Here is a 14,260-nt window from a genome sequence, read left to right on the forward strand (position 1 = left end):
CGATTAAAATTACAGTAGATTACCGCAAATAACTTTTGGGCGTGGCTCCAAATTTAACTGTTTATCTGAAATTTGATTCCAGATCCGAATTAAGCGACCAAAATATCTTTGAGAAACCATACTCTGGCCTCTAAAACATATGCCGCATGTAAATAATAGGCCGTGCTTGTTAATTCTGAGAAATTTAAAAACTTGGCACTTTATTTTCTCACTAAAACAAAAAAATATCTTGGCACTGGAGTATCGAAATTACGTTTTCTCCTCGAGAAAAATGTTCGTGGTGAAATTTCCTACATGTTATATTCATTAGTTTTACTGAAAAAAATGTCCACCCAATTGTAAATGAGCATTTTACAAAAAAAAAAAGTAAAAAAATACAATTTTTCGACATTAAATTGCCTGGAAGAACCCAAAAACATAAATATTGGTCAATTATCGAAAGTGCATTTTGATCCTTGGACAATAAACTATCATTTAAAAAGTGAGCACCTATATTTTTTGACAAAACCTTAAAATGAGACAAGCATATTGCAACAATTTGGGTGCCCGAAATGCGAACGGAGCGCTGCGCTCGCAGAATCAAAATAAGGTTAAAAAAGATAGGAGGAACATACACCTTAGATTTATTGGTCCTTTATGTGAAATCGTCTCAGCTTTCGAATGGATTTGTCAGTTTTTCGATAAAGCGGGGCGCCGGCCTTCAAAAATGACTTTTAAAAATACATTGTTGATTTATGGCTAAAAAATGTATGGAACGGTATTTTTCTGACAAGTGCATTCGAAAGCTCTGCTCATTTCCTTTCCAAAACACCCCTAAACATCAAGGGTTCGTTGAAGTTTTGCAAAGTTATTAGCAATTTTGTAGACGCGCCTAAGTCAAAAAATTACCAATTAAAAAAAATGTTTTAGCTTCGTGGCGCCGAGGTGAGGACAAATCTAACCAACCAAACATGGTTTCTTTCATAACTTGGTGGGGGCTATTGGAAAAGTACATTGCTTTTGATTTTTGAGCACCTTGTGTAAATAGTGGTCCACTTTCAGCGAGAATTACTCCCACATGTTCAGGCAAACAAACGCTGAAAGTTTCATCCAAATCGGAGCACCTCGATACGAACTGTTTCACATTGGTGAAAAACTCGCTCTTAAATGAAACATTAGAATTGTCAATACCGAAACTGGATCGGTTAGACCACTTCCGGTCCAAATTCCTTCAGCCAAAGCCAGAGTCTCGGCCCGAAACTTCAAACACGAACAAAAGCAGCGAACCGAAGATTGGCAATGACGTTTTGGAATTTTGACAGTTTGGAACGCATGAATTACCCCATTATCGGTTTCCCGCATGGGTGATGGGGAAATTGTTGCACATGGTTGAAGTTGGGAATTTTGCAACTTATTTTAATTTATGCAAAATTTCAAAATTTAAACACGAATATACAGCGAATCGATGTGAAAACTAAAGATACACTTAAAGCACGATGATTTGATGTGCAATCTTTATCAGATTCGCGATAAAAGAGGTTTAAATTGAAAAATAATAATAAAACAAATTCTGGTCTAGAATTTAACGAAATTTTGTCTGTTTTGTTAGACTTAATGTTGTTGCACAATGGTTGTAGAATTTTTTACAAAAAAGTAAATTTTTCGGTTCGGCCACAAACAATCTCATGCTGTAACAAACGACGCCATATTGCCAATGCCGAGAAAATCAAGTGCATGTTTTTTGATCAACATCCCCACACACGCACAGACATTTGCTCAGAATTTGATCCTGAGTCGATTTCGGTAAAGTTTTTGGAAGTATACACTCAAAGTCAGAAGTATCAAAAGAGTACTTTCAATCCTCAAAAAGGATACTTTCTATCCTTTTTTAAAGTTCACCCGGCGTCACCCTTTTAAAAGGGTAAGTCAAATTCAGTACATTTTCGATACCCTTTTAAAGGGTGACGACGGGTGAACTTGAAAAAAAGATACTATTTTTTTAGTGTAGTTCATCATTTCAATGGAGCACCCGCCGTCGAGCAGTTTTTGACAGTACGCTCCATAAGAAGTTTGTTTTGTAGAAAAAGGCAAAAACTGCTCGACGGCGGGTGCTCCATTAGGGTGTAATATCAAAATCGATCTTCCAGCACAGCATTTTTTCAGTTCCTTTTGGGGTCCTAAACAACTCCCCAAAGTTTGGGAACGATTGGTTTAGTCCTCACTTTGCGCAAAGCGATTCAATTTTCCATATAAATTTGTATGGGAAAACCCATTTTTTTTAGATTTGATATTTATAAAATCCACGTTTCACGCTGTACTAAAACCGGATTCATATTCGGATGCTCTGGAATGTGCTCTACAACTTTCCCGAAGAGAGTATGGTGCTAGCTTGTCCCTGAAAGAAGATACAGCGTCCTCAAAACTCGTCTAAAACGTGATTTTCGAGCAAAAAACACGTTTTAGACGAGTTTTGAACACGTTGTATCTTTTTACAGGAGCAAGTTAGCACCATACTCTCTTCGGGAAAGTTGTAGAGCACCTTCCATAGCATCCGAATATGAATCAGGTTTTAGTACAGCGTGAAACGTGGATTTTATAAATATCAAAATCCAAAAAAATTGCTTTTCCCATACAAATTTATATGGAAAATTGAATCGCTTTGCGCAAAGTGAGGACTAAACCAATCGTTCCCAAACTTTGGGGAGTAGTTTAGGACCCCAAAAGGAACTGAAAAATGGTTGTGCTCGCTAAATTTGGACAACTTTATTTTTTTCCATACAACCATATTACACCCTAGTGCTCCATTGCAGAATTTGGTCAAAAATTTAAAATTGAATAAAGAGATATTTAGGACATTCAAATGTTCACTAAAGATTTTTTTACCGAATTTGGTAGTTTATACTCAGTAAAGTCTTAGTAGCTACCATAGTCTTTTAAAGTAAGGATTCAAAATCCACAAAAGTTATGAAATTTTACCCACTCTATGGCAAGTATGTAGCTTCTTTCTTTCAATTCTTGTTTTATCTGAGGGATGAGTTGTTGAAACATTTTATCTACCAATAACCTTAACACCGTTTGAGAGTTAATAATCAACTTTATAATGAACTGTCATACACTTTGGTTACGTTACTGATTATGAGGTCATTGTTAGTTTGTAGATATATATGATTCTATAGAGCACAAATTACGCATCGAAAAACATTTGTGGACTTGAAAAAGGCACACGTGTTTTGGAGTTCGTTAAAACCTGGGATGATCACACACAACCGCCACCGATGAGTACCCACAAACAAACAAACACGCACACACAAAAAAAAACTCAAACTAGACAGAGGAGACTGCAACCCGTTTGAAACCACCACTCCACCACAGCCCACAAAGCACGCGCGCCAAGCCAAGCATGTTCGAATGTTCTCTAACCGGAAGTGTATCCGTCCACGAGGTTGATGTTGTTGCCGAAGGTGTTGCTGCCGTTGTTCATCGCCATCTGCTGCTGCTGCTGATGGTGATGATGATGGTGTTGGGCGTAGTCCTGTCCGTTCGATCCCGGCGCCACCGGTGGTGGCGGGGGTGGCATATGGTGATGCCACGTGGTTCTCGAGGCTACGACATTGTTGGTTCCGTTGTTGGTCGGTCCGTTCATCTTCAGGTAACTGCTGCTGCCGCTGCTGTTGCTACCGGCGTACAAACTGTTGACGGCCTGTTCCCGTTCCCGCTTGATAAACTGGTCCTGGTTCTGCTGCTTCGGTTGTTGGTGATGATGCTGGTGCTGGTGTTGGTGCTGATAGCCGGAGGGCGGCTTCAACGGGGAAAACGTACTCAACGGGGGCGACGTGGCTGGCAATGGCGGTGGAGGGTTGTCTACACCCGCAAACATATGGACAAACGAGCACGGGAAGACGGCACATGGGGGACGGGACACGATGAGTAACATTGAAGGGAGATGGGGAAGGGGTAAAACACAAGAACATTTAAACATTTCTTCCAATAATGGAAAGGTCCTAGTTCCGTAACTTACCCGATGTTCGCACTTCACTGTGGCGCAGCCAGACGTCCTCGCCGTTGCCGTTACCATTTCCGTTGTTGTTGTTGGAGCCGTTTTGGGGCACGGTTCCACGGCCGGCTGTCGAATTTGGCTGGTACGAGAAGGGCCGCGTGGTGTTGTTGGTGGGCGTCGAGTAGTTGCCGTTGTCGTAGTCTGGGGGTTAAAAAATTAAAGCAGTTAATGAAGGGATCATGCCTTCTTGAAGTTCTCAGCGACTTCATGCCTTCATGCCCAAAATTTGTAAAATGTTCAAATTAAATTCACTCATTTTTTCTTCAGTAACTTAAAGTTTAAGGTTTCTTTCACAATTTCAATCTATTTCAGAATGAAAAGGGCATTTAAGACATTGAAAATCCTGATAAATATTGAATGCATTTGTCACAGATTTTCGTAATATTTTTTTTAATGAATCAGCAGATTTATACTAATTTTTATATATCAAACAAAATCTATTAGTGAAATTTTTTTACTAAAAACAGCAACAAAGTTAATAAAAAACAAATAGATAAACAGAACTTAATTTTAATGATTATAGCGAGCATAAAGTTATGATTCTGTTTTAGTATTGATTGCATAGTTAAAAAAAGAACTAGACAATGTTTTTTTTTTGTGAAAAATATTCATCAAGTAATTTCAAATATTTTTTTTCCAAATGTTTATCTTGAACTTTTTTTTTGTGATTAAGCTAGATTTTCAGTTTTCGGAAAACTTCAATATCGTATGTTCGTTCTGAAAAAAACATTGAAAAACTTTTTTAAGTTTTGTAAACATTAAAAAAATATTGAAAAATCAAAAAAGTATATAAAAGAAATATTGATTTAAGTTTCTGCAAATATGTTTAAAGAATTTGTCTCTTCGAACATTTCGCATAAAATAAGTTGTAAAACATGGAATGGAATGGAAACATGGAAAACTGAATTGTTCATTGAAAAAGAAATAAAACAGTTAAATACTGACAATTGGATACATCACCATTGATTGAAAGAATCAATATCAAATTTTTAAAAAAATAGAAGAGAACTAATTTTTTAAAGCGATTTCCTAGATATTTTTCTAAATTCTTTGAAATCATGTTTTAAGCGCTCTTTGATTTTAAATAAAATAAAATTAAAAATTAAATGTTATATTAAGTTATCTTTAACTTTTTGCCATTTCCAGTTAAGTTTCGGATATTTTTCAATGACTATTATTTGTTATGAGTGCTTCCATTTTTAAAGTATTTTTAAGGAGTTTGTTTAGGAGTTGTTAAGTTTCTTTTTTTACAAAAATTGTAAATAGTTTGATTTTTTTTTATTTGTTTAGATTTTATTCGATGGTCGATATTAACTTTTTTTTATGAAGAGTTTTTTGTTTATAATCATTATTTAGATAAGAAATGCCTATTTTTTGAGTTTATGGAAAAGTCGGGAATTTAAAAATGGGATTTGTGTGGTCACAAGCAAGGGAGCGTTCTTTTATTACGTAAAGTAAAAAATGGATTTTTAGGGGGGGGGGGTCCTCGTAACAAAATTTCCATACAAATTTAAAAGAAATTAGCGTAACACGGCCTTCGACCCCCTCCCCCCAACTGTGTTACGTAATAAAAGAACGCTCCTCAATTCGCATTTGACGTTTGTCGTCCGAATTCGATTATCCGAAGTTTCGATTATTCGAAGTGAATTTTTTTTAGGCCTTCGGATAGTCGAGTCTGGACTGTAAAAAAGGAGTTTGAAACAATTCAAAACTCACACAATTTTACAAATAAAATGCTTTCAAAAAAAAAACAAAAACTAACAGATTTTTTGTTTAAATTTTGTTGTTTGTTGTTACTTCTAATGTTTGAAATATTGCAAAAACTCACAGATTTTTTTTTTTAAGTTCGACTATTTTTTAAAAAGTTTTGTGTTAAACTGTTTTTTTGAAAAGTGGCCTAAACGTCAAAATTTCTGAATACCGATAGTGGGAATCGATTTCCCAGACAATTTTACATAAAAGTCACCATATTGACCATTGTCCTATGTCCAAAACTTGTGAAGATACAGCCCTTTTAAAAATAAAAATGTTGAAAAAATAGGTTTTTGGTGTTCTTTTTGGCAATTTCAATTATTAATTTGGCAGTTGAAAAATACCAAAATAGAAATTTTTTAAAATGAGAGAAGGCTTGTTAAAAATATTTTTTTAAGTTTTTGTCCAGACCCAGACCCCCCTCCCACCCTTTTAAATCGGCCCGAAAAATCAGGGAGAAAAAAAATATATTTTTTAAAACTTCGAAATTTCAATGGAAATTCAAGTGCAATCAGCTGAAATCAATTTAAAACGCATTCCCCTGCGTTTAGAATCATTTTCAACATGTTTGGGTTTATTGAAAAATCTTTTGAATTTTTAAAAATTTTCGATGTACAGAACCGCAAATTTTTTTTTTGTTATAATTTTTGTTTTCCTCAAATATTACATTTTTTTAAAACTAATGATTGCAAAACAACTGAACTAGTGTAAAATGCATTTTAAAACCCTTTTTTCATTCAAATGTTTAGATTATGACTTTTTAAAACTCAAAAATTAAAAATTTTAAGATCTTGGGATAAAAGATTTGTTTTAATACAGTTCGTACTCGATTATATGCAGTCCTCGCCAAAATAGTTATCAATTTTAGTTTGCCCCAAATATAACCAATTATGTTTGCTTAAAAAATGTTTAAATTATATTGATTTTCTGTTCGTTTTCTTCCATCTTGCCTGTTTCATAAACGGGTAGGTAAATGCTCGCATTCGCGGATGCATAACTTCAACTTTTCGACGTTGCCCAATCCTTAAAAATAACGATCTAATCCGAGCGTAACCCAACTCCAGCAGCAATACCAATACGCTACAAAACCACAAAAAGAACAGTATCGACTGAAGATGCTGCAACTGTTCGAGCTGGATCATTTTCGGGGTGGAATCCATGTTTTTCAAGCCGGACAACGAAGCCACGATCAGCTCCATCCAGTGCTGATCCAGGCCCGCTTCGTAGATCCTGTTCTGCAGCTGAACAAACCGAGCAAAGAATGAATTTCGATTGCCAAAGTTGTAAAAAGTTAGGCTGGTGTCTACGGGATCTTCGAGCATCACGTAACGGGGTCGGTTTGCTAGGCCATCGATAAAAGTTGTTTGCCTTAGAATTATCTTCGCGGAATAGCGTTCTAGCACAAAGGCCACGTTGTTCGCGGTTGTTATTGTCGCAAGCAGGGATTTGCTGTCCATCGTTACGAGCCGGTTCCGCAGCCAGTGATCTTTTTCGTTTGCTAATAGCACGGAATGTGAATCTATGAGTACTTGAATGTTCGCTTCGCGGAGATCCTGAAGCGTTTTTACATCCTGTCGATAGGGCCAGTTTGCAAGGTAGGAAGAGATCTTTGCTTCGTATGCGGCAAGAATAATGAACGCAACTAGGATGGCGGCTAGGGTGACCAGTTTTTCCAAGGTTGCTTTGTGCTTGAGGCTGGACCCGTTGAGTTTACAAATGGTTAGAAGTAGCGATTCCACGATAGATCGCCTCCACAAAATGCGAATCAACGAAGCATTTATGAAGGTGAAGCATAAAATAATGATCCAGCATGATTTCGAGTACGGCGATAATAGTAGCGCATACTCGGTCAGTGGAGTTCCATTGGGAATCATAATTGTTAAGCTGTGCATGGGAATTAACGGAGCGCAATATTTTGGTGTCGATGAAAACCAACGACCAATACTGAACGAACACAATCGGGGGTCAAAAAGACGATCGTTGCAATCTGAAATGGTTTCTCCAGGTTGACATTCTATGATTTCAACATGAAGACTTCCATTCATTCGGTTTATCACCAGATTTGCTAGTTTTAAGTCAATCTTAGTCCAGATTTCTGCGTGATGCGCACAGGCTTTTGCGGTCAACCCGACAAAATCATTTTGCTCAGGAAACGCTTGCTGAACGGATTCATACCGAGATAACTCCTGGAATATCTCACGAAACAATATATAGTTGAGAAATGTGTAATTGTTAGACTGCTTGAGTACGGCCACGTAAAGAACATTTAACAATCGATGTTCGACGAAGCATCGTAGTAGATGTTCAAATAAACTCGGTAAAATGTACGGAAAAATCACCACTACTCGAGACGTAGTATCAACCTTCTCCAAGTGTACAAGCAAAGGCGATCCGCACTGTTGATTTTCTCCCAAAAATACCACGACCAACGTTGGAATTCCAGCGACTCCTTCATCAAAATCCCCAAAATCATCAAGCAATAATTTTGGATACAAATTGAATGGTTCCGTTGCAGCTAATCTTCCAAGTAGCTATTCTAGGTTTGAATCGATATCCGCTGCCCTGAAAAACCAAAACTCCACCCGAGAAACGCTGTCCTGCCGTACGAGATCATCGCCCAAGCGGACCAGATCCGATAGCAGCGTTCCGAGCGTTCCCGGAAGATCTGCGGACAGTCCACGGATCAGCAGCACCGACAAAATTCCAAACAGAACTCTTGAACGAAACATCTCTAAGTGACCTACGTGGAGGTCACTTTTTTGCGAGCTCAAACAGAAACCCTCGAGAACCACCAGCTGCTGTCCAAACACGACGAAAACATGCAATTAACCCTCTACAACCTAACCCCGCCTCTAGACGAGCTTCGATTAAAAAGCATTTGAAAGAAGAGCAATTCTCTACGGAATCGGTCTTTTTTCTTTAATTTTAATTTTTGTATTTTTTAATCCGGCTGAAACTTGTTTGGTGCCTTCGGCATGCTCAAAGAAGCCATTTTGCATCATTAGTTTGTCCATCTAATTTTCCATACAAATTTGGAAGCTGTCCATACAAAAATGATACTTGAAAATTTGAAGATTTTTAATTTAACTTTTTGTCACTAAAATTTTATTTGCAAAAAAAACACTTTTTTATTTTTTATATGTTTTAGGGGACATCAAATGTCAACTTTTCAGAAATTTCCAGAACGGGCAAAAAATCTTTGACCGAGTTATGATTTTTTGTATCAATACTGATTTTTTTCATAAAATCGAAATATTGGTCGCAAAAAATTATCAACTTCATTTTTCGATGTAAAATCAAATTTGCAATCAAAAAGTACTATATTAAAATTTTGATAAAGTACACGGTTTTTAAGTTATAGCCATTTTGAGGCAACTTTTTTGAAAATAGTCGCAGTTATTCATTTTTTAAAATTAGTGTCCATGTTTGCCCACCTTTTAAAAAAATATTTTTGAATAGCTGGGAAAATTCTCTACATTTTGCCCTTAGTTGCTGAGATATTGCCATGTAAAGGTTTAAAAACAGGAAAATTGATGTTTTCTAAGTCTCACCCAAACAACCCACCATTTTCTAACGTCGATATCTCAGCAACTATTGGTCCGATTTTCAATGTTAAAATATGAAACATTCGTGAAATTTTCCGATCTTTTCGAAAACGATACTTTATTTTTTTAAAATAAAAACTAAAAATTTCAAAAAGGCCAAACATTTAATATTAGCCCTTTTGAAATGTTAGTCTTGATTTGAAAGAGTTGAAAATATCGTTTTCGAAAAGATCGGAAATTTTCACGAATTTTTGTATGAGACTTAGAAAATATCAATTTTCCTGTTTATAAACCTTTGCATGGCAGTATCTTAGCAACTAAGGGTCGTATCAACATAGTTAAAAAAGCAAAATATAGAGAATTTTCTCAGCTTTTCAAAAATATTTTTTCAAGAACGGGCAAACATGGGCACTAATTTAAAAAAATGAATAACAGCGACTATTTTCAAAAAAGTTAACTTCAAATGGCTATAACTTGAAAACGGTGCACTTTATGAAAATTTCACTAAAGTACTTTTTGATTGCAAATTCGATTTTACATCGAAAAATGAAGCTAACAAATTTGCGACCAATGTTAAGATTTTTTGAAAAAAAATCGTTATGGCAATTTCTGAAAAGTTAACATTTGATTTTCCCTGAAACATATCAGAAAATAGAAAAAAATAAAAATAGTTTTTTTTTGCAAATCAAGTTTAAGTGACAAAAAGTTAAATTAAAAATCACCAAATTCTTTTACCGTGAATCATTTTTTTTTCAGTGTAGTCCTTATCCATACCTATAACTTTGGCGAAGATACCAAATCGATCAAAATATTCCTTCAAAAGATACAGATTTTTGAATTTTCAAGTATCATTTTTGTATGGACAGCTGCCAAATTTGTATGGAAAATTATATGGACAAACTAATGATGCAAAATGGCTTCTTTGGGCATACCGAAGACACCAAAAAAGTTTCAGTCGGATTAAAAAATACAAAAAAAAATCGAATGACCGAAATCTGAGAAAACTGCGCATTAAAAAAATGTTTTAAGTCTGAGCCACTGTAATTCTAGGCAACCGCTACATAGGTTATCCTTGTGGCCCTGTTGGTTATCACATCAAATCAAATCAAATCAAAAACTATTTTTGATGCAATTAAAAAAATGTGTTTTTCGACTACTTTTCCAGGGTGCGGGGCAGGATGGACCACCCTGCGGGGCAGAATGGGCCACCTTAGAAAACAAGCCATTTCGTCTAATACAACGTTGAAGGGAGATAAGAAATGACTTAAGGGACCTTTCTAACATAGTTTCCATGGAGTAAGACCACTTTTATAAAAATAGTCACTTACCAAAACAAACATTTTTGAAAATAGTGTTAATATGTTATAATAAGACACTATTTTTACAAATAAGGATCAAAACAAGTAAAAAATCAACTAATGTTGCATTAAACGTGATTTGTGAAGCTACCAGGAGTGAAATAATCCATTTAGCTCGAATTTCGTATCTTTTGATTGTTTGTATAAGGCAGGAAAAGGGTGGTCCATTCTGCCCCCAAGTGGATTTTAATTTAACACTTCCACCACCAAGCCTCTAAATGATTAGAAGATTCCGTTGTTGTTTGTTAACCTTGGTAGAAACCTCTAGTGACATTATAAACTTTGAACAAACGTTTTCAAATAAACCAACTTTTCAGGAAGCTTATTTAAAAACCTCGAAATAAACAACATTTGCGTGGTTTTGTCAATAAATTTACATTTTTGCTCATAATTCGAAAATACAATGAATTCAAACGTCGTTTTTGGTATGGTCATGTTATTTGATGTTCTTTGTAAGACCCTTGCCTTACAGCTGGTCTAAATCCATTCTGAAGCCCAAAACCAATGGTGGCCCAATATGCCCCCTGTTCCATTCTGCCCCCACTGCCCCTATAGCCAAAATCCCATAAGCTATGTGCTTCGGTTATGCACGCCTCGGTTTTGCATCCCTCATATGCGGTGCTAAACCGAGACATGACTGTAACAGTAATTTTTCTAGTGTTCAGACTATGGCTGTACGCATTTTTTCTTTTAATTTAAATGATAATGGTGCCATTCTATACACACAAAAAAATATTACTGTAATGGCAAAAGTAACTTACTGTTGAAATCAAAAGTGGTCAAAATTTGCTCCATTAAAAGTTTTTTTCTTGTTTTGAATATGAAAACTTTTACTGCTACAGTTTTTGAAAATCTCATTGCTAACTGATTTAAAAGTTTTTACTTTTAATTCGACTACATAATTTCTTTCATTTCGTCGTTCTCGTGTAACCGTGTACGCCTAAGTACAAAATGTAAACAAACATTTTGGTAGTGCCGGTGGTGAGTGAGTTGTCCACGAAGCGAATCAAATCCGGACGCGGCCACAGCCAGGAGTCGGACGCGGACACAGCAGCGGAAGGTGGGTGGTGCCGGTGCGGGACGAGGTCGGGGGGAAAGTTGGTTTTCGAAAAAGGACAAGGCCAGCTTCCTGCAGGACCTGCAGCTGTTTCACGACCGGAGTTGGTAAGAAGGAAGCTTGGGTGTTTGGTGGCGTTTGTGATTAATTTTGTTTGTTTTTGTAGGACGCAGTTTATGCGGTTGCCGAAGATCGGAGGTCGGGATGTGGATTTGCACCGGTTGTATTCGGTGGTGGTGGCCAGGTGGACGAAATTGAAGTTGAAGCAGATTTACATCCGCTTTTCGAACAAGTACGATAAAGTAAATTTTAACGGTGAGGAGAAGGATCCGACGGAAGAGGGAAACGACGAGAAGCGCCATAATCGGAGGTGGTCAGCGCGGATGTTGCACTCGGTGCCGGCGGTTTACGACCATCAGCAGCATTATGTGCCGGAAGTGATGACGGGACAGTGTGGGATGTCCTGAGGGTCCGCAGTCCATTTCTCGTTGCGGGACATGTTTGACGATTATTACCTAAACATCCAGAAGAACAGTTTGCACCAGTTCTGGATGGACCGTCTGTACGAAAGCCGCAAGTCCTGGAGTTGACGTACTCGGATTACTTCCAGAGGTTGGAGCGAGATCCGACGAACCTGATCAAGAACATCTACCTGGAATACCGAAGAAGTCACCGGTGAGTATTGAGAATGTGTTCAGTGTCTCACCAATTTCATTTACTTTCAAACTCTTTTAGCAACTACCGCCTACAAACGCAGCTTCGGCGGGATGAACTTTGACGGCGAGTCGGAACATCTGTGTCATTCTCGAAGGAGGACGAAGTGATCGGGAACTATCCGTTCAGGCGCTTTACTTCCCAGCCGGAAAACGTCGACTTCCCTTCCCGAATCAACAACCAATGGCCAACTCCTCCAAGCCTGTCCTGATGATGGCCGGCAACGAGACCACCCTGTTCTCTACAACGCTGTCGCGCTCCAAAATGAAGGCCGCGATGTTGCTGCCCAACGAAACGTCCATCCGTAACCTGCTCAGCCTTCGGACGTGACCGGTGGCGTACCGTAAAAACGGTTCAGCTTGGACGCGGAAGTTAGCCTACCAGAAGCAGATGCGTTGAATACAAAAAACATAGCAACTGTTTCAATATTAAAATATTGAAATAAAATCCATCACATTTTTCGAAAATCATCACTGTAATGTTAAATGTTATTTATTCATGCCATAAAAAGTTTCTTCTTAAATTAAAAGCAAAAAACTTTTACCGATACAACGATTTTGTTCCAGAAATGCATGGTAGTATCAACAACTTTCCAACTTTTAAATTAAAAAGTTTGAGCTTTCTACGAATATTCACCAACGCGAACTGGGTTTGTTCAAATATTACGTCCAGAGATTTTCAGGATTTCAGACCCCCCCCCTCCCCCCCGTCACGCACTTTTCCTATACCTTTAACATGGGCTGTCACAAACCTCAGACCCCCCCCCTCCCCCTATTCATGGACGTAATTATTGAACGAACCCACTTTTAATCCAACGAACGATCTTTTTAAATTTAGAGTATTTTTTCTTTTTGTGTAGCAGAAAACCTATACCTTTCTTTAGTAAGAAAGGCAAAACGTGAAAAACACGCACAAAATGGAAATAGTGACTGTAAAATCATGAAAAAAAATAGATAGGTAGGCAAAATGTAATGATAGGATTTGGTATAATAGGCCAAATACTACCAACAACAAACATAAACTTAATAAGATAAATGCAAATGAAAATACTAAAAATAAAATAAGTAAAACATAAAACAAAAGAAGTAAAGTTTTTCGTAGAACAAAAGTTGCTCAAAATGACCTCCTAAACACGAGAAAAAAAAAATCGAAAAAAAAAATTTGGGCAGTAGAGGGTTAACCCCGCGTGTTTGACTCACCATTTCCGTTGAAACTGCCACTACTCCCACTACTCGTCTTGGGCCGAATTTGTACTGTACCGCCGTTGTTGTTGTTGTTGTTGTTCAGCACGTTCTCGTTGCTGGACTGCCGCTGCGGCACCGGCGGTGGCACCCCCCTCGGTGGTATCGGCGGCTTGTCCGCCAGTCCGTAAAACTCTTGCGTCGTTCCTCCCGTCGGGCTCATTTGCTGCTGGTTCTGCTGTTGAGACAATCGTTGCTGAAATTTAGGAATGAGTTGAGGGTTAAACTTTCGGGGAAATCTCCGTGAGCTCCAACCTGATTCTCCAGCTCGCGCAGCTCCTTCTGCTTCTGCAGGAAGTTGATCTGGGGGGTTTGCAAGCCGCTGCTAGCGTTACTACCGGAGCCGCCGGATTTGGCACTGTTGAGGGAGGCGCGCGAGTCCCGCCGCTGCGAGTCGGGCGACGAGGTTCGCGAGCTGATGGACGAGTTGGCGTCGCTACGGTCCAGGATGGGGCTAGCGGGGTTGATCTGGAGGCCGGGGGATTGCTACAAGGGGGAAGGGGAAGGGAGGATGTTTCTAGCAACTATTCAGTGAAATTGGGTAGAGAATTGAGGAC

General features: G+C 38.0%; 2 protein-coding genes across 6 annotated transcripts in view; both read right to left on the reverse strand.

Moving 5' to 3' along the window:
• The window catches only part of LOC120415017 (spectrin beta chain, non-erythrocytic 1), a 166,370-nt gene that overhangs the window by 4,920 nt on the left and 147,190 nt on the right, over window positions 1–14,260 (reverse strand). For 4 of the 5 annotated variants that reach the window (XM_039576409.2, XM_039576400.2, XM_039576392.2 and 1 more), the window contains 4 exons: window positions 13,959–14,189; window positions 13,662–13,899; window positions 3,998–4,177; window positions 3,400–3,840 (listed from right to left, as the gene is read on the reverse strand). In XM_039576409.2, coding sequence (XP_039432343.1) covers window positions 3,400–3,840; window positions 3,998–4,177; window positions 13,662–13,899; window positions 13,959–14,189 — 1,090 coding nt within the window. The remainder of the gene's footprint in view (window positions 1–3,399; window positions 3,841–3,997; window positions 4,178–13,661; window positions 13,900–13,958; window positions 14,190–14,260) is intronic. The other variant, XM_039576417.2, reaches the window with a different exon arrangement.
• On the reverse strand, window positions 6,217–11,265 carry LOC120415051 (uncharacterized). Its single transcript, XM_039576428.2, has one exon. The coding sequence runs from the start codon at window positions 7,831–7,833 to the stop codon at window positions 6,703–6,705; it is 1,131 nt and encodes a 376-aa protein (XP_039432362.1). The 5' UTR covers window positions 7,834–11,265; the 3' UTR covers window positions 6,217–6,702.

Source organism: Culex pipiens, chromosome 3, assembly GCF_016801865.2.
Source record: "Culex pipiens pallens isolate TS chromosome 3, TS_CPP_V2, whole genome shotgun sequence".
NCBI lineage: Eukaryota > Metazoa > Arthropoda > Insecta > Diptera > Culicidae > Culex > Culex pipiens.